Genomic DNA, 27,959 nt, shown 5'->3' with positions numbered 1-27,959 from the left:
CACCCAGGACTCCTAGCTTCAAGCGACCTGAGTACAAACCATGGCTGTTGCTGTACAACTGACACCTGTGTAGGCCTCAGTTTCCACATCTGTAAATGCTCAGTTCCTGCCGACAAGCAGTCCCCTCCTCCCCTCCCGCTGATCTCAATTCGAGCATCATCACACCCCGAACTGAACTTTGTCCAGTTCGGGGAGGGACCTGAAAGATCAGAGTTCGAACTTCCCAACCCCCTTTTTAGGTCTGACGCTAGAATATACATGCCTTTCTCTAAAGCGCTGAATCCTCCCCTCCCTCCTGCTCAGTGACAAGGTTCCACCGCTAAAGCCACTTGCGAGGAAGAGCGAATTTATTGCAGGTTCCAACCTGGAACTTGGCGTGCACGGCCGGCCCGCAGCTTCTCTCCGCCGGGGCCACCCACCGCGCAGCAGGAGCTCATTCCACGCAGGCGCAATGCTTCTCTCTCTTCTCTTCGCGCCCCTCCCGGGGCCTTCTCGCCAGAAATCGAGGGTGCGCACGCGCCCTCCAGCAATTGGGTTGTGCAGGAGGATTCAGAATCCAACAGGGGGCCTCTGTGGGCCGCCGCCTTGGGGGAAGGGGAAGGGACAGGGCGCGTGCGCAGTGGCGCGTGGCGACTTCGCGGGTTTCCCGAAGCTCGCCCGTCGCGCGTGCGCCGCCCTGGCTCAGGGCCTGGTGCGGCGGGAACAGCGAGAACCCCGGCTCCTAGCCGGAGTCCCCGGCCCGCAGCCAGCCATTGCGCGCCACCTGGCCCGCCGAGGGCCGGGCGGACGGGCTGAACTGTAGCAGCTCGCCGATCAAAGATTTGCATCGTTCAGACAGTTCGAGGCCGTCCGGATAGAGCACGCCGCGCTTCTGGCGCCGAGGCAGGCCAGCAATGTCCGAGTCGTCGAAGGGCATGCACCCGGTGACCATGACGTAGAGCACAACGCCCAGGCTCCACACGTCGTATTTCTTGGGGTCGTAGGGGATGCCCAGGAGCACCTCAGGTGACGCATAGGCGGCCGAGCCGCAGTAGGTGGTGCTCAGGTCTGGGTAGCCGTGCGCCTGACGGCCGAAACCGAAATCCGTGAGCTTGACGCGGCGCTCGTCAGGGCTTAGCAGCACGTTTTCGCACTTGAGGTCGCGGTGCACCAGGTGGTGGTCGTGCAGGTAGCGCACGGCGCCAGCGATCTGCGAGAAGAGTTCCCGCGCCTGCGACCCCGGGATGCGCCCGTTGCGCTGCACCGCCTGCAGCAGGTCGGTGGCTGCTGCCTCCATCACGATGTACAGCTTCCCGTTGCACACCTCGATGAACTCGAAGACGTGCACGATGTGCGGGTGCCGTACTCCCCGGAGGATGGACAGCTCTCGAGGCAGGAACTTGTTGACGAAGTCCGGAGGCGCTCGCCGGCGGTCCACCACCTTGATGGCCACCGTCCCCTTATACTTCTTGGAGGTGGCCACCTTCACCTTGGAGTAGCTGCCCTCACCTATCGTGCGGCCCAGCTTATAGCCAAGTTCGCTCAGGAGTTTGTCGCCCGACATGATGGCGCCCGGGGCGCGCGGGGAGCAGGAGGTGGCTGCTGTCGGGGGGCGGCCAGACACCGATCTCGGGCCTAACCCATGGTGCTTGGCACCTGCACCCCTGTGCCCCCATGTGCCCACTCCCAAGGCTGTACAGCCGCGATGACTTTTATTGCCCGGGTAACAATTTCTGCCTTGTGAAGTGACTGCGGGCGTCACTCGGCCTTGGGGTGGGGACCCTTCCGGCTCCCCCCACCCCGCGGACTCCCTAAACCCTCCTCAGGCTTTGTGACTCAATCGCCCTGAATGGTTAGTTCCTCATGAGAGGCCACTGGCGAGGGGACTGATCACTAGTGTGGAACAAGATGGGTTTCTCCCCGAGGTGACGGTGCTCGGCTCGTGGTGCCCAGCCTGTCGCCTTGGCCCCTGAAGGTGATGGGTGGAAAGGGACATCCTGTGCAAACCTCGAGCCTGGCCATCATCGCTCAAGAAGGAAAGCATGTGAACGCCAAAACTTTTAGTGCAAGGTACAAGGGCGTCCAGGAGAGCTCTAGGTGCCAACCACAGTCATGCCCTATTAGAAGCCTGAGCAAGGAATAACTTCCGGACCGCAGCAAGCTAACGGAACGCTTCGGAATCACCGGGGAACTACCCGGGCGACGGAACTTCCGCCACACTCAAAATGGCGGCCGCGCGTCGCCTCACTTCCGCTTTTAACCGGAAGTTGCGGGTCTTACAAGTATGGCGGCATCGAAGGTGAAGCAGGACATGCCCCCACCTGGGGGCTATGGCCCCATCGACTACAAGCGGAACCTACCCCGCCGGGGATTGTCGGGTCAGTGTGGTCCTGTTCCAGGTCGCAGGCTGGGCTTCCGTTATGCGGCTAGGCGGGAGCGGGCGTCAGTGTCCTCAGTGTGACGGGAGGCAGAGTTCGAATCTTGGTTCTGTATCGCAACATCCCGGGAGGACAGACTGTTCATTGCCCACATTTTCCAGTCGGCTCCCACAGGTTGGGAAACTAAGCCTGCGAGAAGCTCTAACCTGGAATTTAGGGGCTTTGTTTTGTTTTAGGCTGACTTCAAACTCTGCAGCAGAGGATGGCCTAGATCTTTTGCCTCCACTTCCGAGGGCTGCACCATTATGCATTTATTTATTTACATTTCAGATGGAGCCTATTTTATATCACCGGCTGGCCTCAAACTCGTAGCAATCCTACCTCTTCCAGCCGATTGATGGGATGACAGACAGATTTTCCCAAGGCAGGAGGTTCTGTGTTTTAGCTATAACCTAGCATAGACCCCAGGCTAGTAGCCTCCTCAGTGCTGGTTCCTCACTGGTATTCTCTACCCACCCCCACTCCCCACCTCCACAGGCTTTCATGGTGTCCAGGCCACTCTGGAACTCCTGACACCCCCACCCCACCCCCAACTTCTGCCCCCATAGTGCCCAGGTGACAGGCATATGCCCACCATAAAGCGCTTTAAGTAACATGTAGAATTTTATTATTGCTCTCAACGGGGGAAGAATGTGAAAAACATTAAGGTCCCTATCCTTGGTGCTCAGAGTTCCAGAACTACATTAGTCAGGACTTGGGGCCCGACTAATAGAGTGCCTGGTTAGCGTTTCCAAGCCCTGGGCCCCATCCCTAGCACTGCGTGAATGGACTGGTGGTGCATGCCCCCCATCACAGCATTTAGGCTAAAGCAGAAGTGTTGGGAGTTTAGGGTCATCCGTAGCTACATGACGCTGTCTCACCCTAGAAAAAGGCCAGAAAAGAAAAAAAAAAAAAAAGAGCTTAAGAACTTGGAGAGATGAGTTGGTGGTTAAGAGCGCTTGATGTTCTTCTGAAAACCTGAGTTTGCTGACTCCGCACTCTATGAATTAAGGCTTCTAGAAGTTTAGATTTTTGGTTGGTTGGTCAGTTGGTTGGTTTTTTTCAAGACGGTTTCTCTGTGTAGCCTTGGCTGGCCTGGACTTGCTTTGTAGACCAGGTTGGCCTCGAACTCACAGCGATCCGCCTGCCTCTGCCTCCCGAGTGCTGGGATTAATGGCGTGTGCCACCACTGCCTGGCCCTAGATTTCTTTTTTTTTTTTTTTAAGATTTATTTTTCATTATTATGTATACAGTGCTCTGCCTACATGTACACTGGCAGGCCAGAAGAGGGCATCAGATCACAATCTGAATGGTTTGTGAGCCACCATGTGGTGGTTGCTAGGAATTAAACTCAGGACCTTTGGAAGAGCAGGCAGCTCTTTAAACCACTGAGCCATCTCTCCAGCCCCAAATTTTAAATTGTTTTGTTTTGTTTATTTGAGACAGGGTTTCTCTGTGTAGCCCTGGCTGTCCTGGACTCGCTTTGTAGACCAGCTGGCCTCGAACTCACAGAGGTCTGCCTGCCTCTGCCTCCCAGGCAGAATTTTAGATTTTAATTCATCAGACTTCACTGTGCATATTATGCATGCAAACTATGCAATTTTTTAAAAAAAGCTGCATGGTGATGGCACACGCCTTTAATTCTAGCAACTTGGAAGGCAGAGGCAGGCAAATCTCTGTGAGTTCAAGGCCAGCCTGGTCTACAAAGTGAGTTCCAGGACAGCCAAGGCTACACAAAGAGACCCTGTCTCCAAAAAACGAAAAATCACTTGAGGCCTTTTTGGTGTTCGTGTTTTAGCTGCCAGGACAACCAAGTACAAAAGTGAGTGACCTAGTGTCCTATCTCCAGCACTTTTGAAACAGATTACAGGTTAGCGCTGTGACAAGAAACAAACCAATCTCCCCATCACCCAGGGTCTCACCTAGTTACTCCTGCAGTGGGTCAGTCCCTCACCCACTTACTCTCTCTCCCCTGACTTTCTCTCTTTCTGTTACATTTATGTGTGCAGGGGTGCTGGTGCGCATGTGTCTTGGTGCGTTTGGAGGGTAGGGGAGAACTTGAGAGAAGAGTTGCCTTACCACATGGGCCTTGGGGATCAAATTCAGGTTTGGCAGCAAGCCCTCTTACCCACCGAGCCATCTTGCCAGCCTTTTAGGCGTCTGGATGCTTACGTGTATGTTTGCACGCTGCATGCATGTCTGGTGCCGTGCAAACTAGAAAAGGGCGTTGGATCCCCTGGAACTGAACTTACAGACAGTTGTGAGCTGCCTTGGAGCTGCTGCAGACTGAACCTAGGTCTCCTGCAAGAGCAGCCAGTGCCCCGCGTCCCCGCCGGAGCTGGCCCTGGCTATCCTGGAACTTGCTGGGGTTAATGGCCTGTGCCGCCACTGCCTGGCCTTCTTCAGTTTTTAAGATTTATCATTGTGCACTAATGTGTACGGGGCGCGCGGGACTGTGGAGGTCGGAAGACGGCGTTGTGAAGTCAGTTTTCTTGTTGTGTGTGGGTTCCCTTTGCAGCAGTCGTGCTTACCAGCTCGCCCACTTCTCTCTTTGTTTTTTCGCTTTCTGAAGTGTAGCACACTAGGCTAGCGCCCTGCTTCCTACGTAGCATGTGCCCGTAGGGCTGTGCCTCGCCTGCGCTGGTGGACGCAAGTCAGCAGAGCTTGTTTGTTTGTTTATTGGTCTCTTTATTCTATTTATTTACTTACTTATTTATTTTTCTTTTTGGTTTTTTGAGACAGGATTTCTCTTTCTCTATGTAGCCTTGGCTGTCCTGGACTCACTTTGTAGACCAGGCTGGCCTCGAGCTCACAGCGATCCACCTGCCTCTGCTTCCCAAGTGCTGGGATTAAAGGAATGGGCCACCAATACCCTGCATTGTTTATTTTTATTTATTTATTTATTTTTGGTTTGTTTTTTTTTCAAGACAAGGTTTCTCTGTGTACCTTTGGCTGTCCTGGACTCGCTTTGTAGACCAGGCTGGCCTCGAACTCACAGTGATCCGCCTGCCTCTGCCTCCCGAGTACTGGGATTAAAGGTGTGCGCCACCACGCCTGGCCTTATTTTTTGTTTCTATGTATTCTTGCGTTTATTTATTTTAGGGACAAGCTTTCATTGTGGCCCTTGAATTCTCTCTGTAGCCGAGGATGGTCCTTGTGTTCCGTCACCAGGCCTGGTTTACATGGTCTGGCTGTATGGCCTGGGCTGGTGCCTGCCAGGAAAGCACTCTGCCACCTGAGCCACGTCCCAGCCCTTCCTTTGGTTCTGAAGTCACAATGTGCCTTCTTCCTCCAGCTCCTGACCAGCTGCACTGGGCACTATCGCCCTATACCATTTACTCACTTACTTACTTACTTACTTACTTACTTGTTTGTTTTATTTAGAGACAGCGTCTGGCTATATAGCCATGGCTGGCCTGACATTCTCTATGTAGACCAGGCTGGCTTCTATGTAGACCAAACTTGCAGGGATCCACCTGGCTGAGGTTTAATTATATGTACATGCACATATGAATGCAGGTGCCATGGAGGTGGCAGGTTCCCTGGAGTTGGAGCTGTGGGTGGTTGTAAATCACCCAGTGTGGGTTTGGGAACTGAGTTCCTCCTCTTAACCATGGCTCCAGCCCTGAGACGGCTTTTGTGTAGCCCAGGCTGCCCCTCCTCCTCTGCCACCACTCCTCTGTGCAGACCCACTGCAGCCCCTGCTGGCTGCAGGTGGGCGAGGACACCGCAGCACTGGTCCAGGGTTTGCGCACAGCTGCACTTCCAGGCTGGCTGCCCATGGCCAGTCCTGACCCCATGAGCTCCCAAACTGGCTGGTGGGACTCATTATGTCAGCATTCCTACCTGTGGCTCTGCTCCTGGTCACTGGCCCCTGCTGTAGCCTGGGGAAGCCCCTAAGCTGCCATCTGCCTGACTGGCCGTGTGTGCACTGCCCCTTCCTCTCAGCTAGGCACCTCTGCTGTTCTGTGTTGTGCAGAGTACTTTCATTGTCGTCATGGTTATCATTGGGTTTGGTACTTTGGTTTTTGGAATAGTCTCACTCTGTAGCCCTGGCTGGTCTGGAACACACCTTGTAGCACAGGTTGGCCTTGAACTCAGAGAGTTCTGCCTGCTTCTGCCTCCCGAAGGCTGAGATAAGGTATGTGCCACCAAACCAGTTTATGTGATTTTTTACTATTAGTGACTTGAGTCTATTTGGTCCTGTGTGACTCTCAGATACTCACTCTACAGATGTTTTCATGGCCAGAGCCCGTTACCTGTTTCTCGTATGTAAGGGGTTGGTGCTTGCAGTCTAGAGTACATGTGTGTCTTTCTGGGTGTTGGGGTGGGAGGATGGCACTACACTGTGTGTGTCTTCTCTGTTTAGACCAGCGTTATAGGAACACTGATCTAGACATGGTTGGCATCTAACGCTCAAAAGTTCACCTGCCTCTGCCATCTTTTTTTATTTTTTTATTTTTTTATTTTTCTTTGGAAACAGAATCTCATGTAGCCTCAGCTGGCCCCAAGCTCGCTATGTAGCCAAGGATGACCTTGAACTCTTGATGTCCCTGCGTTCGCTTTCCATGTGGTGGGATCTTAGGCATGCTCCAGGAAACCTGCCTGGTAGGCGGGCAAGCACTCCCCCACTGAGCCCCATCCTCTGAGAGAGTAGCAGTCTGGGCTAAGAAGATGCCTGTCCCCCCCTTTATTGGGGCATCTTTGTCCAAAGCCAATTGGCCATAAAATGTGAGGGTTTATTTGTGGGTTGTGGACGCCTGGTTCTGTGCTGCTGGCAAACGTGACTGTCCTTGTACCAGCATGACTTTCTATACACACAGCTGCTGGGTGAGCTTGAATCCTGCAACTTTGCTCCCGAAAGCAGCCATTGCTGCCCTTGTCGCTTGCACAGGGATTTCATGGCCTGCCCATGGGTTTCTGCAAGGGAACAGCAGAGGTTCTGTTATCACAAGCTTATTGATTCAGGAAAGAGTTAGGTGGCACAGGGTGGCAGTGCCTCCTACACCGTTAGCTGCTTGGGCCCTGAAGTGAAGGTTGTGAGTTCTACACCTCCTGAAATGTAGCCCACCCCAGTGACCACTGTAGCCGGCCAAGTGCAGATGCTTTCTCCATGCAGCCAGGTCACACTTGGGAGCTCACATGCAAGGACCAGAGCTCCCCACCAGGGCCTGTTCTGAGAAATTGCAGGGAGCAAGCCCAGTAAGATCCTGGCTGAATCTGAAGATCAGGGCCGTAGGGTTCTCTTAGCTGTTAAAAATGAGGTTGCAGCGCTGGGTGACTATACCCCACAGTCAACTGCCAAGGATGGTGGTGAACATCGGGGCTCCCCCAGAGAGCTTGTACCTCCCAGCCATAGCAGCCGTGAGTGGGGGTCTCTGAGTCTGAACTGGGTGAATAAGAAATGTTTAGCGCCTGGCCTACCCGAGGGTCCAGGCAGCCCTTAGAGCCCAGCTGAGGCCCAGTCAGGCTGCACCCCACAGTGTGTCCTGCCCCCCTCCCCCGTGGCCCAGCCTTCCCCATGCTATCTGTAGTCACTGGTGGGTGACCCGTGGGGCTTGTCCTGCCAGTCAGGATTGGCACTGCCCCTGCTGGTCTTCAGTAATTATTTATGACAGCCCCTGTCTCCCCCGGTGTAGGGCAGGTGGTTTACCCTGCTGAACCCGCAGTGCCTACACCACCCTGGAGTCAGGAACAGGCTGTGCAGACCCCAGGGCACCAGGCCTTTGTCCTCCTAGAACAGTGGTTCTTAACCTTTCCAATGCTGCAGCCCTTAAATACCATTCCTCATGCTGTGGTGACCTCATCCATAAAATTATTTCATTGCTATGTCATAGCTAATTTTGCTACTGTTATGGATGGTAATGTAAATATCTGATATGCAGGACATCTGATATGTGACCCCCGTGAAAGGCTCGTTCGTCCCCACCAAAGGGGTCATAACTGTTGTTTTAGACCCTGGCACTCTCTTGTGTCCTTGCTGATCTATACCTTCCAGAAAGGACTGCCTAGTACCCTGACTGTAGCGCAGGAGAGGCAGACCGTCCTGGGGAAGCAGAGGACAGAGCGAAGAGGTCAGACCAGTGCTACTGATTGGGGTCCTGGGGGGTGCCGTGCTCAGCGCGAGGTCTCGTTTCTCTTGCAGGGTACAGCATGTTCGCTGTGGGCATCGGGACCCTCATCTTTGGCTACTGGAGAATGATGAAGTGGAACCGGGAGCGCAGGTAGGGCCCTGCCCACCACCGGTCCTACCCCTGCTTCCTGTCCTAAAGCAAAGAGCTGGCCTCAGGGCCCCACAGCCAGCATGTGGCTGGTAACCAGGCCGATGGTGGGCTTGCTGCATAGAGGCTACACAGCGAGACCTCAACAAAAAAGAAACTGAGCCAGCCGGGCATGGTGGGCACGCCTTTAATCCCAGCACTCGGGAGGCAGAGGCAGGTGGATCACTGTAAGTTCGAGGCCAGCCTGGTCTACAAAGTGACCAGGGCTACATAGAGAAACCCTGTCTCGAAAAACCAAAAAAAAAGAAAGAAAGAAAGAAAAAGAAACCGAGCCATGGGAGGGAGGTCCCCTGGAGGCCGGTGAGACCAAGACCATGAGTGTCTTAGCGTCACTGGAGAGAGAGTCCTGCCAGAGGCCTCTTCCCGGGCCCCTCTCTGGGCTCTGTTTCCTCACTCCCTGTGGGGATAATAGGGACTGCGGGAGGAAGGCTTGCAGGCCCAGCACCCTGCTATTTTGAGAACAAAGGGACTTGGTTTTGTAAGGCCAGATCCTGGGGATGGGTGTGCCCCCCTCCATACAGATCATCAGGCAGGGCTATTTTTAGGGTTGAAAAAAAATTATTTGAAAGGAAAGTGTGAAGCCAACAGTTTTGTGCCTGCTGTAGCCTGTGCCAGCTGCACTCGGCCTTGCCCTCCTACCCTACCTCTGGTGGCCAGCCCTGCCCCACCGCCCCTCCCCGCCAGCGCCCTGGGGCCTGTCGTATCTGTGTCCACATCTGACCCCAACTGGGTGTCGTGGTTTCCTAGGCGCCTGCAGATCGAGGACTTGGAGGCCCGGATTGCCCTCATGCCGCTCTTCCTGGCGGAGAAGGACCGGAGGTAGGCCGGGGTGGCAGTCCAGCGGGGCTGTCTGGGCCTGGGAGGGGCCCCGGGTCAAGGAAGGGACAGAGTAGTTGCTGTGAGCTCAGCCCCGCCCCGTGGCCACAGGATCCTGCAGATGCTTCGGGAGAACCTGGAAGAGGAGGCCATCATCATGAAAGACGTGCCTGACTGGAAGGTGGGAGAGTCTGTGTTCCACACCACGCGATGGGTGCCGCCCCTCCTCGGCGAGTTGTACGGGCTGCGCACCAAGGAGGAGATGTTGAATGCCACCTTCGGCTTCACCTGGTACACTTAGGGTCCAAGCCAATGCCCGTAATAAAGAATAGTCAAATAAATGCCATCATGTGACTCAGTTGCGGATCCCTATCCGACCGACCGGCTTCTTCCCCAGCCATCACAGGGTTAAGTCACCCCCAGTTCTTTGGCCAATGGCTGCACACAGCGCCTCCCCACAGCTCCTGATAGGCAGGCGCTCGGTCACAGGGCTCCGCCCCCAGGGCATGCTTAAAAGGCAGCGGGGAGCCGCTTGCCTGTGCAACCATGAGCAGCAGTGCACCCAGCGATCTGAGCCCTGCTGAGGGACCAGAAGAGAGGCGCTTTCTCAGGTCAGCAGGCCACAAGGGGCCTCAACCAGGGTTGCAGGCTGGAGGCAGGAGAGTGACTGGGATGGGGCCTAGGGGCTATTGGGAGCTTGCCAGGAAAACCACTCTCTAGGTAAGCCAGCCTTTCCACTTGCCTGCAGAGAGGGCTGTGGCTTGAGATCGATACGATGAGGGACTTGGGGTCAGGCAGAGGGTTTGAGTATCAGTGGCCACTGGGAGCCACAGAAGGCCCGGGATGGGGTTAGGATGCTGTTTCCAAAGCCCGATGGGGTTAGGATGCTGTTTCCAAAGCCCAGGGCTCATTTCAGGCCGGAGACCGTGTATGCATGCCACCAGGTAAGCAGGGGTGCTGGGTGTGAGGGGAGAGCACCTGGGGTGCCCTAGAAAGGGATCCCATCAACACTGGGTGTGAAAAGAGATCCCAGCCTTGCTGCCCCATCTGAGGAGCCTCAAATGACAAATGGGCGGTCCTGCTGCTCCCAGCCACTCTGCCCCCAGAGCCAGTGCTGCCCTTGGTGGGGTTATCTTCCAGGACGTCCTGCTGTCCCAGCTGTCATTATAGTTGCAAGGCGGGTGGAGGGAAGAGACAAGTACCCCCACCCCTGCAGAGCCCACCATGGCTGTCAGACAAAAAAGGAGATGCCTGTGCCTGAGTGGGGGCCGTCCTCTTCCCACCTTATTTTCTGGAGACAGTCTCTCTCACTGTCTAGACTGGCTGGCCAGCAAGTTCCATGGAGCCTCCTGTTTGTACCCAGTGCTTGGGTTACAGGCACACCTATCGTACCCAACTGTTTACCCCCGCCCGACCCCCATGGGTCCTAGGAATTAAACTAACTGCAAGGCAAACAACTTAACTGCTAAGGCATCTCTCCTCGCGTGTTTGCCGTGCAGGTGTCTGTGGAGGTAAGAGGCTTTGGGTGCCCTGAAACTGGAACTGCCCGTGTGGGTGCTGGGAGCGGCACTCAGGTCCCCTGCAAGAGCAGCGCTGGCTCCTAGTCAGCCCCCCAACCTTGTTTTTCATAAGCAGGCCAGTTGGTTGCCTCACCCTCCAAGTGCTGGGATTCAAGTATGTGCCACCATGTCTGGGCCTTATGTCCTGTCCCGGAAGCTGGGCAGGTAGCCAGTGCCCCCTCCAGCTAGCCACCACAGGCTCCTTTCCTTCAGGGCCTTCTGCTCTCATCTTTCTGACTGGAAGAGTCCTCTCAGCAGTGGTTTTTCTTTCTTTGAGGCAGGGTCTCTATGTAGCACCGCCTTAGCCATCCTGGAAATCACTTTGTAGACCAGGCTGGCCTCGAACTCCCTGCCTCTGCCTCTGAATGCTAGGAGTAAAGGTGTGCGCACCAAGCTCAGCTGTGACGTGTGTCTTGGCGTGGCACTGAGCCTTGCTCATCCTGTTCCCAACAAGTTCTAACTTTGCTCCAGCTGTTCCTAATCCTGTGTCATTCCAGACTTGCTCCATGTGCTCTTGCTTCTTGCTTTTACCTTCCTGGGACTCCTGTCCTCTGGGATGCCTGCTGGGCAGTAGGCACCCCAGCCCACCAGGCCACAGCTGGACAGGAAGTGAAGAGGGTTGTTAGCACAGAGACTGTCCTACCCCCAGCTCTGGTTTTCTATCAGAACACACCTACATTGCCAGCTTGCCTGCCCTTCAGCAAGCCGAGGCCCCCACCTCTGCCCTGGTCCCTGCACTTCAAGGTGCTCAGTACTTGCTACTGTGTTTTAAGACCCCCTTTCCCCGTAGTGCTAGGTGTGGGACCCACGGCCTCAGCCATGCTTGGCAGGTGCTCTGCTGAGCCACATGCAGCATTAAGCTGCTAATGACTTTTGAGGACACTCATGAATTCTGTAAGCTGTTCTTGCCTTCAGCTCTGCTAGAGGTGGTCTGGAGATGAGGCGGGCTCAGCCAAACCATGGTAAAGCCACCACACACACACACACACACACACACACACACACACACATAACCATGCAGTCTCATGCCAGGCATGGTGGCACACGCCTTTGATCCCAGCACTCGGGAGGCAGAGGCTGGTGGATCTCTGTGAGTTCGAGGCCAGCCTGGTCTACAGAGAGTCCAGAACATCCAAGGCTACACAGAGAGACCCTGTCTCAAAAAACCAAATCAAACAAAGTCTCACAATGTACCTCTGGCTGACCATAAACTCACATGGATCCACCCACCAGCCTCATCCTCCCAAGTGCTAGGATTAAAGGAGTGGACCACCAAGCCAGGCTCAGATATCTTGATTTCACTGTCCCTGAAGATGGCTGTCAAGGGTCTCACAGTTGAAGGTCCCCCTTCCATTTTCCTGAATGAGCTGCCAAACTAATCTGCAATCTTCAAAAAAACTACTTTCACAAGCCCTATCATCAGTCTACTTCCTGGCTCCCGGATCAGAAATCAAGTTCTTTTAAGGTTTGGTGTGAGTGGGCACACCAGCTATAAATCTGAGGGGAGGATTAGGGGTCCAGCGAGACCTTGCAGCACAGGGGGAATCAGTCTGCTTTCCTTCTGATCTCTGGCTCACTCAGCTTTGGGGCAATAAAAACCACCGCTGAGCTACTCTCACCACCAGAGGGCGCACGCGCCACAGGCTGCTGCAGCTGCCATTTCAAACCAAGCTGGTGGGATGGGGAAACTGGGAAAGAGATGGACCCTCAGCTCAGGGCCACTGGGGCTCCTCGTGGGTTAGGACGAGGCGAGTGCCTTCGGCCGGGTCTGGGCAGCCATCCTCGAGTTTCTGTTCCCTGTCTGCCTCTCTGAGCATGTTGCCCAACTTTGCCCGCAGCACCGCGGAGGCGGCAGCCCTGGAGCGGGAGCTGCTGGACGAGTACCGCTTTGGGCGGCAGCAGCTGGTGGAACTATGCGGGCACGCCAGTGCGGTGGCTGTGACCAAGGTACCAGCCCCCTTTGCTCGGGGTTACATCAACCCATCACTCAGGTGGGGAAAATGAAGGGTAAGGGAGCTCACCGACAGGCCAGGCCAAAGAACCCAGACACGGCAGAAGTGGGGTCCCCAGAGACTCATATGGGGAGACACCTACAGGGTGGGGCTGAGACCTTTGAGGTACAGGCCTGGGTCTCCCATAGGTGTGACCTACTTGACAGCCAACCCTGCCATCTGCGCACCCCTAAATGTCCCCATGAGGAAGCAGGTCCTGAGATGGGCAGGGTGGGGCCGCAGTGGGTCAAATGAGGTCTGTCTGAAACGGGGTTCAAACTAGGTGTATCTGGCTCAGCTAAATGTTCACCCCAGAAGTGCCCCAAGATGACAGGAGAGTGTTGTGACGTCAGAGGCTCTTGCTGAGCTGGGCCTTGGTATATACAAAAGCTCAAGGAAGGTCCGAATGTACCCTGCATTTTAAAAAGACAATTCTTTTCAAAATTACATTTTGCCCCCTACCCCTGTGTGTGAACGTGAGCCTGTGGAACAGGGAGGGTAGTTTGTAGGAGCTGGTGTTCTTCCACCATGTGGGTCTCAGGAAAGAAACTCAGGTCCTTTCAGAAGTTTGAAGGTAGCCTCCTTTACGGCCCTCTTCTGTAGCCCAGCCTGCTCTTGTGGTGGCTCACAGCTGCCAGCGCTGCAGTTTGGGGCCTGAGGCAGGAGGATTGCTGCAAGTTCAAGACCGGCCTGAGCTAGAGTGGGAACCTCTCAAACAACCAAAAATACGCACGAACGAACTGGGCGTCTGAAATAGAATGCACACAGACGGGAAATAGCGAGAAGGCAGGAGAGGGACAGAGAGACAGCGCCTGGGCGGGCGCCGAGCTTGTAACTTGGAGGTAGCTGCACGAAAAAAAGTGGGAGTGTGTTGGAAGTGCATGCGGGCCTGGGCGCAGAGGCCAATTCAGTTCGCAATCTAGCTGGGCAGAGTTGGCCTGCCCTGCGCGCAAACCTCCTCTCTGCCACAGCTCCGACCCTCTGCCTCAGTTTCCCCCCATCGAGTCGCCCTTATATGCTATATCCCAGGCGTTCCCCTTGCCCTCGCTCTCGCGCAAGCAGAGGACGGTGCTGGTCGTGTGCGGCCCGGAGCAGAATGGCGCGGTGGGGTTGGCGTGTGCCCGGCACTTGCGGGTGTTCGTGAGTAGCAGGGGCCTAGAGCAAGGGACAGAGCTGGGGCTGGGGTCCCACTGGGCACAGGAGCCGGGGCGGACTCCCTCCCGCCGCCATCGTCACCAAACCCGGGTTCCTCCAGGAATACCAGCCCAGCATCTTCTGCCCGGCGCGATCGGCCGACGCCCTGCACCGCGACCTGACCACGCAGTGCGAGAAGATGGACATCCCCTTCCTGTCCTTCCTGCCCGCCGAGGTAGCTGCGCCCACCCTGCCCTGCCCTGGCCCATCCGAATGCAGACCCTGACCCCGACCCCGCCCGCAGGTGCGACTTATTGACGACGCGTACGGGCTGGTGGTGGACGCTGTGCTTGGCTTTGGAGTGCGGCAGGTGGAGGCGGGCGGGCCCTGCGCGCGCGCGCTGGCCACGCTGAAGCGGCTCTCCATCCCGCTCGTGAGCCTGGACGTCCCTTCAGGCACGCTACCCACGGGCAGCCTGATCACCCCAGCCCGTCTTCCCATCTACCCCAATGTCTCCCCATCTGCACCATCCCCCCTACTGCCCCCAGCCTGTTTTTCCCTTCCAACTTTTTCAACCTCAGTTTCCGCATCTGCCCTCATCCTGTCTCAAACGCGTCCTAAGGATGGGGATGATACAAGTGGCTACTCCAAGGGACCCGGTGTCCCCTCAGTCCTGGTGTCCGGCTCAACGGGCACTATCCACTGCTGGTCCTGTTACAGGACAGACTAGGCAGAAACCACGCCTGCGAGCTGCTAGGGACAAACAGCGCCCAGTCCTCTGTGGGGCGACATGGGGGTGTGCCTAGCTGGAGTGCCCCCGGACCATCCTCGTCCAAGGTCAAGTCATATCTAGTCCGAGGGAGGAGATTGTAGGTAGTCCTGGGAAAATGAGGGACCCTGCAGTTGGAAGCCTCTAGTCAGAGAGAGGAGCAGGCGGCTTCTGGTTAGTGCCTGAGACAAGAAAGAAGTCCGGGTTGGTTGTCCACAGACATTCCTGGGTGGATTAGGGCGAGGGTAGCGTCCTGACAGACCTAACACAGGTTGGGCCTGAGAGCCAAGACGCGCAAGTCCGGAGCCGGGTGGAGGCGGGGGAGGGAGAAATCAAATCCGGTGGGAAGGTGAGGGCACAGTTCTGAAGGAGCAGGTCTTAAGTCACAGTTCACAGCGGTAGGGGTGAGAAAGGTCTGGTTTGAGGGAGGCGGCTCCTGTCGGATGAGGAGGGAGGCATGGCTCTAGCCAGGCGGCAGAAACGGTGTAGCGGGAGGGTGGAGGCTGTCTGACCGCCCCCTCCCCGTGGGCCCGGAGGGAGGCAGGGCAGAGCTCCGGCGGGGGGACCGCGATCCTCCCAGCTCCCCCTCTTCTACCCTTAGGCTGGGACGCCGAGGCTGGCGACGACGCGAAGGATGCGGTGCAGCCCGAGGTGCTGGTGTCCTTCGCGGCGCCCAAGAGCTGCTCCAGCCGCTTCTCCGGGCGCCACCACTTTGTGGCCGGCAGGTTCGTGCCTGAAGACGTGCGCCGCAAGTTTGGCTTGCACCTGCCAAAATATACCGGCACCGACTGCGTAGCCCCGCTATGACCCGCACGCGCTGGGACCCGAAATAATAAACATCTCAACCACTTCTTCCCCCGCCTCTTTTGTGCCAGACCAGGGAGAGGGCCGGTGAAGAGGGGACTTTCTCTCCGGGATCGACGAGAGGAACTGCGGGGTGGGGGGGGGGGTGGGGCTTCCTAGATTGGAGGGTAGACCCGAGAGGGACTTCCAGACTGTCGGGGCTGGCCTAGAGTACTTAGAACCATAGTTAGACAGCATAGAGAACTCCAGCCTTCTAAAGAACTCAGCAGCTTCAAGTTTAAGGCCAAATGGCGCCCCGCCACTCGGTTCAGGACACAGTTGGAGTAGGTGGGAGGAAGGAGCGCGGACACAGGGCAGTCCTAGGGCGGAGGCGGCGCGGGAGGCATCGAAGAAGGGCTACCCAGCGTGGTTTGTAGGGGCGTGGCTTGCGGCCGCGCCCCTCCCCATCAGTCCCTAGCAGCATCCAGACCCGCCCCAGTCGAATCCCAGAGCTTCGCGGAGCCGCTCCGACCTGGCGATGGCTTCGCCGCTGCCCTTGCTCTGTCTCTGCGTCGCCGCTGCGCAACTAGCAACGGCGCGAGGTGAGATGCTCAGGGACCCCGAGGCCGTCAGCCACGGGCGCAGAAAAGTAGGCGGGGGAGGGGAGGGGGAAGCGACACCTCTCCAGCTTCCCAGAGAGCGGGCGAAGGAGACCTCTTCCATCTTCTCAGGAAGGTGCATTAGGCCAGGGCTTTGAACTCTTATTTGTTAGGTCCTCAAATCTGTGCAAAGGGGTCGGAGCTGTCCCGCCGTAGGGCTGGTGACAAGCCCATTTCTCGGAAGACTGAGGGTCCAGAAAGAAGGGGTTCGTCTGTACCTGTCACCCCTCCTAGTCCATCTTTGGAAAGCTGGGGGCCAGAGTAGCCGAGGACTTAATCTGATGACACCTTGCGCCCCATCTGGAGAGTAGGTCGCAGGAGGAACTTCCAGGAAGAGAACGAAGCTGTCTGCAGGCAGAGGCACAGTTGAATGCGCTCGACTTAGCTTGTATTTGGGCCTGTAGAGACAGTGGGACGGAGAGTCACCAAACCTGTAGAAAGGGACAGGGCTTCAGGGTCCGCTGCTAGTAATGGGAGGCCTTCCAGGGAGGGGCTGCCTGCAGTCCCCAGGGCTTCTGGCATCCTCCGTTTTCTACCTCGTGAAACGCGATGGTCAACGGTTTCCCTGTTGCACTAGAGGTGGGTCTCACTGGTCCCATCTTATGTCTCCTCGCACTCCCACAGACGCCACCCCCACTGAAGAACGCACCGAAGCCACCAAGGGTCTTCAAGGACAGCTGCCAGACCTCGGCCAGCCCTCGCCAGCCCTGGAGGACTGGGTGGGTGAGTCACCTCAGCAACCCGCCTGTGTGACCTGGGTCTGGTGGGCTCAGCGGGGAGGGTGGGGAGAATGAGGAGTCCTTGGACACCGCAGTTTCTGGAGGCCCTGACTCCAGGGCTCTAAGCTGGAGGGACTGGCAGGAGGTGGGGACCCCAGCTCAACGTGCGATGCCCGCAGAGGCCAGCGAGTGGACGTCATGGTTCAACGTGGACCACCCAGGAGGAGATGGCGACTTCGAGAGCCTGGCCGCTATCCGCTTCTACTACGGTCCCGCGCGTGTGTGTCCAAAGCCACTGGCGCTGGAGGCGCGCACCACGGACTGGGCACTACCTGCTGCCGTGGGCGAGAGGGTGCACGCCAATCCAGCGCGCGGCTTCTGGTGTCTTAATCGCGAGCAGCCGCGAGGCCGCCGCTGCTCCAACTACCACGTGCGCTTCCGCTGCCCGCTGGGTAAGGGCGGGGCCTGTGGATTTGGGTGGGCGGGGACAGCGAAAGTGCGACCCTGAAGAGTAAGGCCCTAGATGGGTGTGCACTGGGGTGGGACCCTGTGAGCGTGGCTTAGATGAGACACGCCCACCAGCCTCCGGGTATTGGTTTGAGGGGAGGAGGTAAGTTGCAGCAAGCAGTGCCCTGGCATGCCAGGATCCCGTGCGCCCATCCTGAACAGCTCGGTGCTGGGAGATGACTTGAGCCCCTATTTAAGTCCGATGAGGAACAGCAGCGCACCTGGCAGTGAGCAGAGGCCGCACCTTTGCACTCTATGGGTTTTGAGCAGGACTACTGTCTGCCCTTGCACCCCTGCAGTCAGGGCGCGTGTATGCTGGGAAAACCGGACCCGCATAGTCCAGAGAGCCCGCTGCCAGGGGCGGGGGGGGGGTGGGCAGCTCCATCTCATCTCCCGCCTTGTTCCGCAGAGGCAGCGTGGAGCGCATGGGGCGCGTGGGGCCTCTGCTCTAAGAGTTGCGGGCCAGGCCGTCGCCTGCGCCGCCGCAGCTGTCAAAGTTCGTCTGGGGACACGTGTCCTGGGAGCTCCCAGGAGGCACAGAAGTGCTTGAGGTCCCGTTGCCCAGGTAGGAGGGGCGGGGCCAGAAGAGGTGAGGCCAGGGGTGGGGCCCGCATAAGAAAGAACCCAGAGGACGCGAGTGGGGCCTTGAAGGGCAGGGCTTGAAGAGGCCCGGCCATTAAAGGGTCCAATATTGGCAATCCCTTCCCTGTGCTGTGACTGCGCACATCCGAATGCCCTTTTACTGGGCGTAAAATCCAGGTCCCTGCGCGCGCTAGGCAAGGAGACTACACAGAGGGGTCGGTGGAAGTAGAGCAAATATGAGCAGACCTGAGGGGTCATTTCCCCTGGTGTACACACACAGATACCCCTCTGTGCAGACTGAAGGCAGCTGCATACTCTGGGTCTGTCCTGTTCGCCCACGCAGACACGCACTCACACCCTGGCAGACACCATGCCCAAGCCCTCTCAGGGCCAGAAAGCAGCCCAGCCAGGGGGGGACTGGAAATTCCACTCGGGCCCGGGCTACACAAACACGGTCTGCAGACAGCTGCAACAGGGCCCTCATAGGGTGGGGGCACGAGGTGGCCAATGGTGGGGACCCCACCCCACCCGGCGCCTCTGCCCCGAAGTTTCCACTGGAATTTTCCACTTTGTGGAGAAGCAGCAGCCTTGGAAAGGAGACAGATGTTGTCCAAGACAGTGCCCTCGCACCCAGCGCCTGCCTAGGTGTCCCCGGCGTGAGTCCCCGCCATCGTTTGCTCCCTTCTCTGCATTTCAGGGTGCAGTTCCTCCCTTTGGTCCGGCTCTGCCCACTTAGCCTTGTCTCCAAACTGACTTAAGCCCAGATGGGGGGCAGGGTTACATGTCTGTTGAAGGACTGAGTGCAAAGCACTCCCCAAGAGCTCTTTCTCTGCCCCCCCCCATGTTCTCCTAGGGTGTAGCTCTGACACCTGCGGGTGCCCTGACCACGTCCTCTTGGGCTCGGTGGTCACCCCATCTGGGCGACCCCTGCCAGGAGCCAGGGTCTCCCTACGAGCCCGACCTGGCACAGTAGTCACCAGTGGCACCCATGGAACCTTCCGGTTTCCTGGAGTCTGTGCTGGCACCAAGGCCAACGTCAGCGCCCAGATGAATGGATTTTCTGCTGGTACAGCCCAGGCCAGTGCCAACAGCTCCACCTCAGCTGTGGTCACCATCGTCCTTGAGGAGTTAGGTGAGTGTCCCTGCAGCCAAGAACATGTGAGTGACAGAGGATGTTCCATGCTAAGGGGGAAAAAACACGATGTGACTCACTTGTTGACACTACGGGGTGAGGCGGGCTGTCCCTGAGAGAATGTGAAGAGGAGAAAGGGGTCCTTGGGGTGGAGCTGGGTCATGAACTTGGCCAATTCTGATCCCCCTCAGGGAAGCCGTATCTGGTAAAGCACCCCGAGTCCCGAGTGCGAGAGGCAGGTCAGAATGTGACCTTCTGCTGCAAGGCCTCGGGGACACCCATGCCCAAGAAATATTCCTGGTGAGTGTCTACTTGACCCCAGGGGGCCGGCTTTCGGTGGGAGAGGAGAGCACCCTGCAGCACTTTAAAAGCCTTCTGAAACTAAGGTGCTGTGATGAACGCATGACCCCAGCTGGCACTGAGACCATGAGCTGAGGCAGGAGGCTTGTTGAGAGTTACATAGTTGGGAGGGGGCGTGTCTCAAAAGAAAAGCCTGGCGTAGTGGTGCATGCCTTTAATCCCAGCACTTAGGAGGCAGAGGCAAAGTGAGTCAAGGACAGCCAAGGCTACACAGAGAAACCCGTCTGGGGGCGGGGGGAAGGAGGAGGAGGAGGCCCCCTGGGGCCCATAAGTAGTGGCTGGAGGATCAAAAGTTCAAAGTCACCCTGGGCCACTGAGCCTAAGACTCATGAAACCATGTCTCAACAAAACAAAAACGTAGGAGGGGCTGGCAGCCTCAGTCTCCCCTTTGTACAGGGTGCAGAAAAGGCGAGGCTGCCCTTGCCTCCTAGGGACAGAGGCGGTCAGGGCCACCATTCCTAGGGTCCCCACGATGCGGTCCATCTACTGCCTTCTTCAGGTTCCACAACGGGACCCTGCTGGACCGGCGCCAGCACGGCTCTGGGCCACATCTGGAGCTCCGAGGGCTTCGCGAGGAGCAGGCCGGGGAGTACCACTGCAAGGCCTGGAACGAGGCGGGCGCCGTGCGCTCCCGCGCCGCGCAGCTTACGGTGCTCGGTAAGCGGCCCGGCCCTGCCCCCCCCCCCGTGAGCCCCAGCCCCAGCCGCCCCACCCCAACCTCACCCTCCCTCCCTTGACTTGGTTGTGTGGACTCCCCAGCTCCCGGCCAACCGGCCTGCGACCCTCGACCTCAGGAACACCTGATCAAGCTTCCGGACGACTGCGGCCAGCCCGGCGGCGGCCCCACGTTCCTGGACGTCGGCTTGTGCGCGGACACGCGCTGCCCGGGCCCCGTGGGCTCTGGCCCTCGCTGTGGGGACGAAGGCTCTCGCTGCTGCTCAGTGCTGCGCCTGGAGAGCAGGGATATCCGCTGCTCCGGCTACGTGCTCCCGGTGAAGGTGGTGGCCGAGTGTGGCTGTCGCAAGTGCCTACCCCGTCGGGGGCTGGTGCGCGGCCGCGTGGTGGCAGCGGACACCGAGGAGCCCCTGCGCTTCGCTAGGATCCTGCTGGGGCGCGCGCCCATAGGCTTCACCTCCTACCAGGGCGACTTCACCATCGAGGTGCCGCCGGCCACCGAGCGCCTCGTGGTGACCTTCGTGGACCCTCGCGGCGAGTTCGTGGACAGCGTCCGCGTGCTGCCCTTCGACCCTCGCGGCGCCGGCGTGTATCACGAGGTCCGTTCGCTGCGCAAGGCGGCGCCAGTGCTGCTGGACGCGGAGCTCGGCGGTGCAATCCCGCTGGGCGGTGCGGAGGAGGTGGCGGCGCCGGCGCTGGGCGAGCTAGTCCTGCCTCCCGGGACCTTCCACCATCCTGACGGCCGCCCCTACGTGGGGCCCGTGGAGGCGCGTGTCACCGTCGTGGACCCTCGTGACCTGGCGTCGGCGGCCGCGGCGTCCAGCGACCTGCGCTTCCTGGACAGCGCGGGTGAGCTGGCGCCGCTGCGCACCTATGGCATGTTCGCGGTGGACCTGCGCGCGCCCGGCTCCGACGAGCAGCTGCACGCAGCGCGCGCGGCCGTGCGCGTGGACGCCGAGCACGTGCGCATGCCCGGCCACGCCGAGGCTCTGGCGCTCTGGTCGCTGGATCCCGAGACCGGTCTGTGGGAGGAGGAGGGGGCTGAAAAAGGAGGAGGCGGCTTCCGGCGTGAGAAGGCGGCGGCGGCGCGCGTGCGCAGGGAGGAGCGCGCGTTCCTCGTGGGCGCGCTCACCGTGCGCGAGCGCCGCCTGTTCAACCTGGACGTGCCCGAGCGGCGCCGCTGCTTCGTGAAGGTTCGCGCTTATGGCACAGACCGCTTCGCGCCCGCCGAGCAGGTGCAGGGCGTGGTGGTGACGCTGCTCAACCTAGAGCCCGCCCCGGGCTTCACGTCCAACCCACGCGCGTGGGGCCGCTTCGACAGCGCGGTCACCGGGCCCAACGGCGCGTGCGTGCCCGCCTTCTGCGACGCCGAGCGGCCCGACGCCTACACGGCTTTTGTGACCGCGGCTCTGGGCGGCGAGGAGCTAGAGGCCGCGCCGTCGCGGCCTCGCGCGTCCGCGGCCACCGTGGGCGTGACGCAGCCCTACCTGGAGCGCCTCGGCTACCAGCGCACCGACCACGACGACCCGGCGCTCAAGCGCACCGGCTTCCGCTTGAACCTTGCGCGTCCACGCGCGGGCCACGAGTCCGAGGCGCACGGGCCAGTGTATCCGTGGCGCCGCCTACGCGACTGCGAGGACGCGCCAGTCACCGACAGTCACTTCCGATTCTCGCGCGTGGAGGAGGACAAGTATGAGTACGACGTGGTGCCGTTCCGCGAGGGAGCGCCCGCCTCGTGGACCGGCGACCTGCTTGCCTGGTGGCCCAACCCACAGGAGTTTCGCGCGTGCTTCCTAAAGGTGCGGCTGCAGGGCCCGCAGGAGTACATGGTGCGCTCGCACAACGCGGGCGGCACCCACGAGGCCACGCACGGCCGCCTCTACGGGCTGCGCGACACCCGCAGCGTGCGCCACCCCGAGCACCCCGGCATCTCGGCCGCCTGCGTGGAGTTCAAGTGCGGCGGCATGCTGTTTGACCAGCGCCAGGTGGACAGGACACTGGTGACCATCACTCCGCAGGGCAGCTGCCGCCGCGTGGCCGTCAACACGCTCCTGCAGGACTATCTAGCCCGGCACCCGCCGCTGGCTCCGGCTGACGACCCCTCCGTCTTCGCCATGCTGGCTCCGCTCGACGCGCTGGGCCACAACTATGGCATCTACACGGTCACCGACCAGAGCCCGCGGCTGGCCAAGGAGATAGCCATCGGCCGCTGCTTCGACGGCTCCTCCGACGGCTTCTCCCGGGAGATGAAGGCAGACGCGGGCACCGCTGTCACCTTCCAATGCCGTGAGCCGCCCGCCAGACCCAGCCTCTTCCAGCGGCTGCTGGAGAACCCGGCCTCGGCGCTTGGTGACATCCGCAGGGAGATGGGCCAGGCCATCCGCGATTCCCGGATTGCCCAAACCCAGGCTGGGGACACCGGCCCTGTCGGGGTGCGCTCCAGGCAGTGATCTGGTCCACACCCTTGCTCCTCTGCCTTGCTTTGGACTCCTGTGTTTTTAGACAGCCTTGCCCTATTTGCCCCAGGCTTCTGGGTCTCCTTTCCTTTCCCTGCCCAGAATTTGGTCCAGACAAAAACTATGGGTGGTGGTGGAAGTTTTGGGCAGGCAGCTGTGGCTCTGTGACCAGAAACAGAATGTTCGGCTGTGGGTAAACCCGAGGCCTGGGCCTAGCTGAGGCAGGCTCTGGCGCACTTCCATGGCCTGTTCTTCATTTCCGATGCCCCAGATCGAAGCCTGTTGGTGAACTTTGTGAATCCCCCTGCCCCAGCTTTAGTTCTGAGGTCATATTTATTGAAATAAAGCCCCAGTGGGTGGGTGTGAGTGGGGATCCAGGCTAGCCCCGTGGTGGTTTGCCGTTCCCATGGTGCTTGGGAGTGCCCTTGGGGTTTGGGGGCAGGTGCTATAGGGCCTAATTAAAAATGCTTTATTCCCAACCCATTGTGTCAGTTGAATGGGTGGGGCTGAGCCACACACCTGACTGAGCAGACTGTTAGTTATCGCAGCCGCCTGACACCCAGGCCAGCCTGGGCTACAAAGCCAGCTGTTTTGAAAATCAAAACCCACCAAACAAGAACAGAAGGCTTGGGGGCACACATGGTCCTGCATGTCAGAGCTAAGGGTGGCCTGGCACACCTGTCAGGTGCCGCGCTGCAGGTGTCAGGTGTGGCAGTGACACGTGTGTGCAGAGTCAAGGCCCTGACCAGAGAGCACAGTAGCTCCATAACGGCTGCTGGCTGGGCCTGGGACCTCCTGGCAGCTGTGCTTGGCTAGCAGCCCGGAACTGCAGGGTAAGGAGGGGCCCTGTTGAGGAAGCTTCTGGGACAGGTGGTAGCCATCACCACCTCTGTTGCCTTGGACTTCCTCAACATAGGCCACTGTGCTGGCCTGGGCACCTTCACGGAGAGGCCCAGCCATGCCTTGGCTAACCACAGGGGCTTCGGGCACCACTCCTAGCCTCGGAGTGATGGGAAGTCAGGATATGGCAGAACCGTGACTTGCTCCCAACTCCAGTGAGCAGGCTGGTTGATGCCGAAAGCTCAGGTTGTGAGTCCCAACAGGAGTGGAGACATCAATGGGGGCCTGGGGGAGGGGTCTTTGGCGACCTTAGACTCACTATATAGTTGAGGATGACCTCCTGCCTCCATGGCCCAGTACTGGGACAGAAGGCCTGTACCCAGTTTATGATGGAACCAGGGTTTTGTGTATGCCAGGGAGCCACATCCCCACCCCAAGAAAGGAGGATCCTATGCCTGCTGGACTCAAAGCATGGGGCCTATGAAGGAGTGGGGCTGGGCCTCCTCTTTACCTAGGGCCTACACACACGCACCTTCATTTGCAGGTTCTGGCACCAGCTGGTTAGCTGTGAGGGCTGAGCAGCAGCCACACACACAGGAGCCGCTTTGGAGTCAGCTTCTGTGGACCCCAATTCCTCCCCATGTGGTCTTTGCACAGATGGTTCCAACGCTACTAATTCTCAGACTTTGCTCACAAGCTTCCCGGTGTGGCAAGCACCTCCCGGCAGGAGCCATCTTCACCCACAGCAGGAACACCTTCCTATACCCTGAGGGATGTGGACCCTGAAGGTCCAGACCCAGGGGCTCTGCTTGAGCTGTACATGACAGGCCTAGAGCCCCACTCACCCAGAGCCATGCAGAGCTGCCTTGCAGAGTCTGAGGCTGTCCACTGCTGCATCCCCACAGCGGGGATGGGGAGCCGGCTGCAGAGTCCAGGCCCTGATGAGGTGTCTGGCCCTCTTGCCAAATACCTTTCGCTGAGAAAGTGTTGGGGCTCCTCTAGCTGCCAGCTGGGGCAGCCAGCTGGGGTTTAGGGGGCGACTGGCCTGGCCCTGGCCCCCTTGGTAGTGCGGGGTGGGGTCCGTGGGAGCCCCTCTCTAGCTGGGCCTGGAAAACCGTGGCTCTCTTTCCCTCTCTGCTACTCACTGACAGGACGGCATCCACCCCAAGCTCCACACGAGGAAATGGAGGCTCCAGGAGGAGGGAGTTCTGCCCTGTGCTGGCAGCTGCCCCACTTCCACTCTATCCTGGTGCTCAGTCCCAGCCCTCCTTCTTGGAACATCAGCCATAGCTTCTGGAAAATCCATCACCCCCTCCACCCCCACCCCCCAGGGCTGCCAGGACACGCCCCTTGGCCAGGGGAATCAGAGCCAGGACCCCCTAGAGACCCAGCTCCTGCCACTGTGAGGTCAGCTCGGGGCACAGGAGGCCCGGTGTCCCGCCCCCGACATTTTAGATTTTATAATTTTAGAACCAGGGGTTCTTAAAATTCCTCACACCGTGCCGTAGAGAAAAATCTTGGACCAGTAAAATGCTTAGAACAAGTCTGAAAACATCAGCATCCAAGAGGAAGGACAGCAGGACAGACATGCACTGAGGGCTGCTGGGATGTGGCCCTGAGACTGTGCTTGCTTCAAGGTGCATAACATATGGTGTAGTGGGGTCCTAAGATTTGTTTTTAGGGAGAATGACTGCTTGGGTCGTGTTTTGTAACTATACATCTCACTTAGGGCCACACAGCTAGCGTGGTCACGTCACCTGGGGATGTAGAGATGGGGCCTGGTGTAGATGAGGCTACCCTCAAATTCACTGTGCAGCCAAGGATAGCCTAGAACGTCTGCTACCTCCTGAGCACCAGAAAGCGGGTGTGAGCTACCACACCCAGCTAGGAACTGGGTCTTGAAAGATGTGTAGGAGTTCGACGGGGAGGTGAGGTAGGAGGGGCAAAGCCTGGAGGGTCAAGCAAGACAGACACTGCGGGAAGGGAAGCGGTTTCTAGACGGAGAAACCTGTGAGGTCCAGTTCGTCCTCTCTGCATCTGCGCATGCGCGGGTATGTTTAGGTCGGAGGCCAGAGCACAGCTTTGTGGCGTTTTCTTTTCTCCTTCATGTGGTTTCCAGGGATTAAACTCAGCTCCTCAGGCTCCTGTATGCAGCTCCTTGACCTGCTCAGCCATCTTGTTGGCCTGGCCTGGGTTACACAATTCCTCAGGACAGACCCCTCTGACCTGCTCCACGACCCCCAGGAACTCCATTCAGCTTTTAGGACGTATGTCTCTGGGGGCATTGGGGTCTCTTCTCTCCACATGGCCCAGCACCCCCTCGCCTGCAGCTCAGTCCTGGCAGGAGCATCTCTGGCTCATCTGGAGGGGCCTCGTGAGCCTGGCGGAGCCACCCACTACTTCCCCACTGTCTGTCTCTCTCATCAGCCTCAGAGGTGGGTCTGCCCCAGCCTCAGACCCCAAGGGCCGGAGCTGGCCTGCCAGCACTGGCTTCAGCTTAGTAGGGGTACATGCCCTGGGGTGGGAACAGAGGCCAGGCCCAGCTTCCAGATGGGGGCATTGGCAGGTGACAGGGAGGGGACCGGCGTGTGGAGAGGGGACTCCCAGCTGCTGGAAGCAGACACAAGGAGACAGACATGGCCTCACCCAGGCCACTGCCCTGGCCATAGAGCCAAAGTGTCCATCAGCGCCAACCCCGTCATTCGGCCCAAGGTCAGGCTTTCCTGGTCACGCCCTATCTCTGCCCCTTACAGTCAGATATTCCCTCCATTCCCACCCTGTACCTTCTGGTCACTTTACTAGGGTCCATAATCCTATGACACCTGCAAATCCATTAGGCAGAACACTAACCTCTAGCTCACAGGGGTGTGTGTGCAGGCATATGAGGTCCCCATGGTCACCTCAGCCTAGGACTGAGGATTGTTTGCCTCATACCCTCTCATGTCCTACAGAGTCCAACTGACCACAGCTGGGTGCACTGGGCACACCCCACCCTCTTAAAGCCCAAGGGAGGAGTGGGCTAGGGGAACCCCAGGCCTCCAAGATCCCAGCTGCTTTTGATGCAGAGGCCTGCATCCCGTCCTGTGCTGACTCAGCCCTGGTCGGGCAACACCGCCAAACCTCAGCTATGTCCTCAAAGGCTGCCTGGCCCCAGACGGGCCTGGAACATGGCTGAGCTGGGCTGAGGACCAGGCAGGCAGAGGTGAAGCCATAGCTCCCACCCCCTCTTCCTGCCTGAAAGTTTCTGGAGACATGAATGGACACGTCCTGCCCCCCTCCCCTGCCCCGGGGCCAGGCTATCCCAGGCTGCTTCGTGAAGTGTCTAGGTTAGCCCACTGTCTTGTGAGGATCCTGTGTGGGACACAGACATACACAGGCACACATAGGGAACACCCTGCTCCCAAGATGGCTACATGGAGAGCTATGCTTAGATTAATGAACCCCAGTCAGAAGGTCAAGGTGAAACAGGCACAAAAACTCCTTGTAAGGCCAGAGTTGGGTCAGCAAGAGGGCCAGAGGGCCAGGTCTGGAGGAGGGGATTTTCTTTCTTTCTTTCTTTCTTTCTTTTTTTCCTTTGGCTTTTTTTGTTTTGGTTTTTTTTTTTTTTTTTTTTTTTTTTTTTTTTTTTTTTTTTGAGACAGGGTCTTTCTGTATAGATTTGGTTGTCCTGGACTCGCTTTGTAGACCAGGCTGGCCTCGAACTCACAGTGATCCGCCTGCCTCTGCCTCCTAAGTGCTAGGATTAAAAGAGTGTGCCATCATGCCCAGCTTTTTTTGTTTGTTTGTTTTTTGTTTTTTGAGACAAGGTTTCTCTGTGTGGCCTTGGCTGTCCTGGACTCACTTTGTAGACCAGGCTGGCCTTGAACTCTCAGCGATCCGCCTGCCTCTGCCTCTCGAGTGCTGAGATTAAAGGCGTGCGCCGCCGCCACCACCAGGCTAGAATGGGATTTTCAATATGGACTTTCAAGAGTGAATAGGAGTTTTCTGAACCAGACTGAGAAGACTGAAAGTCTCGACTCTAGTTTTGCTTTTGTTTGTGAGGATTTCAAAGGGACAAGTTGGGGCTGGAGGGTGGAGGGGAATGTGGATCCCGGACTTTATCCCAAGGCCCAGCCTTTTCCCTAGGAGCCTCAAGTGCAGTGCACGAGGCAAGACCACACTCAGTGGGAACTGCAGGGGTGCACGGAAGCAACCTTAGCATTCAAGCCAACAAGACTGGATTAGATTGGGTTAGGCCCTGCCAACACCTGAACACAGGCCATCTGTTTGACGCCTATTGGGACAGGTTTTGCTATGTGGC

The 27,959-nt window shown here is 58.2% G+C and overlaps 4 protein-coding genes across 4 annotated transcripts; 3 read left to right on the top strand and 1 right to left on the bottom strand.

Annotated features, from left to right (window-relative positions):
* Positions 1 to 180: 180 nt before the first annotated feature.
* Tssk6 (testis specific serine kinase 6) lies at positions 181 to 2,283 on the bottom strand. Its single transcript, XM_051169858.1, has one exon. It carries the CDS (start codon positions 1,541 to 1,543, stop codon positions 722 to 724), a length of 822 nt encoding a protein of 273 aa, XP_051025815.1. The 5' UTR covers positions 1,544 to 2,283; the 3' UTR covers positions 181 to 721.
* Positions 2,194 to 9,837, top strand: Ndufa13 (NADH:ubiquinone oxidoreductase subunit A13). Its single transcript, XM_051169859.1, has 4 exons — positions 2,194 to 2,357; positions 8,542 to 8,620; positions 9,425 to 9,496; positions 9,605 to 9,837. Exons 1-4 carry the CDS (start codon positions 2,264 to 2,266, stop codon positions 9,792 to 9,794), a joined length of 435 nt encoding a protein of 144 aa, XP_051025816.1. The 5' UTR covers positions 2,194 to 2,263; the 3' UTR covers positions 9,795 to 9,837.
* A 74-nt stretch (positions 9,838 to 9,911) lies between these two features.
* Positions 9,912 to 15,789, top strand: Yjefn3 (YjeF N-terminal domain containing 3). The gene is made up of 6 exons (XM_051169734.1): positions 9,912 to 10,104; positions 12,891 to 12,999; positions 14,073 to 14,183; positions 14,299 to 14,412; positions 14,482 to 14,632; positions 15,548 to 15,789. Exons 1-6 carry the CDS (start codon positions 10,040 to 10,042, stop codon positions 15,751 to 15,753), a joined length of 756 nt encoding a protein of 251 aa, XP_051025691.1. The 5' UTR covers positions 9,912 to 10,039; the 3' UTR covers positions 15,754 to 15,789.
* A 408-nt stretch (positions 15,790 to 16,197) lies between these two features.
* Cilp2 (cartilage intermediate layer protein 2) lies at positions 16,198 to 23,272 on the top strand. The gene is made up of 8 exons (XM_051169707.1): positions 16,198 to 16,331; positions 17,013 to 17,111; positions 17,287 to 17,559; positions 18,024 to 18,179; positions 19,050 to 19,328; positions 19,520 to 19,628; positions 20,188 to 20,345; positions 20,448 to 23,272. The coding sequence occupies exons 1-8, from the start codon at positions 16,268 to 16,270 to the stop codon at positions 22,811 to 22,813; spliced, it is 3,504 nt and encodes a 1,167-aa protein (XP_051025664.1). The 5' UTR covers positions 16,198 to 16,267; the 3' UTR covers positions 22,814 to 23,272.
* Positions 23,273 to 27,959: the final 4,687 nt, after the last annotated feature.

The sequence above is a fragment of the Acomys russatus genome, chromosome 27, assembly GCF_903995435.1.
Source record: "Acomys russatus chromosome 27, mAcoRus1.1, whole genome shotgun sequence".
NCBI classification, from domain to species: domain Eukaryota; kingdom Metazoa; phylum Chordata; class Mammalia; order Rodentia; family Muridae; genus Acomys; species Acomys russatus.
This window is presented reverse-complemented; position numbering and strand designations above follow the sequence as displayed.

What these genes read in the sequence shown, in the direction of transcription:
- Yjefn3 (XM_051169734.1), top strand. Translation starts at nt 10,040, where the DNA reads ATGAGCAGCAGTGCACCCAGCGATCTGAGCCCTGCTGAGGGACCAGAA. An exon ending in GAAGAGAGGCGCTTTCTCAG is followed by an intron (nt 10,105 to 12,890) that starts GTCAGCAGGCCA and finishes CTTTGCCCGCAG; the next exon opens with CACCGCGGAGGCGGCAGCCC. An exon ending in GTGCGGTGGCTGTGACCAAG is followed by an intron (nt 13,000 to 14,072) that starts GTACCAGCCCCC and finishes GCTATATCCCAG; the next exon opens with GCGTTCCCCTTGCCCTCGCT.
- Tssk6 (XM_051169858.1), bottom strand. Translation starts at nt 1,543, where the DNA reads ATGTCGGGCGACAAACTCCTGAGCGAACTTGGCTATAAGCTGGGCCGC.
- Cilp2 (XM_051169707.1), top strand. Translation starts at nt 16,268, where the DNA reads ATGGCTTCGCCGCTGCCCTTGCTCTGTCTCTGCGTCGCCGCTGCGCAA. An exon ending in ATGCCCAAGAAATATTCCTG is followed by an intron (nt 19,629 to 20,187) that starts GTGAGTGTCTAC and finishes TGCCTTCTTCAG; the next exon opens with GTTCCACAACGGGACCCTGC. An exon ending in CGCGCAGCTTACGGTGCTCG is followed by an intron (nt 20,346 to 20,447) that starts GTAAGCGGCCCG and finishes TGGACTCCCCAG; the next exon opens with CTCCCGGCCAACCGGCCTGC.
- Ndufa13 (XM_051169859.1), top strand. Translation starts at nt 2,264, where the DNA reads ATGGCGGCATCGAAGGTGAAGCAGGACATGCCCCCACCTGGGGGCTAT. An exon ending in AAGTGGAACCGGGAGCGCAG is followed by an intron (nt 8,621 to 9,424) that starts GTAGGGCCCTGC and finishes GTGGTTTCCTAG; the next exon opens with GCGCCTGCAGATCGAGGACT. An exon ending in CTGGCGGAGAAGGACCGGAG is followed by an intron (nt 9,497 to 9,604) that starts GTAGGCCGGGGT and finishes CCGTGGCCACAG; the next exon opens with GATCCTGCAGATGCTTCGGG.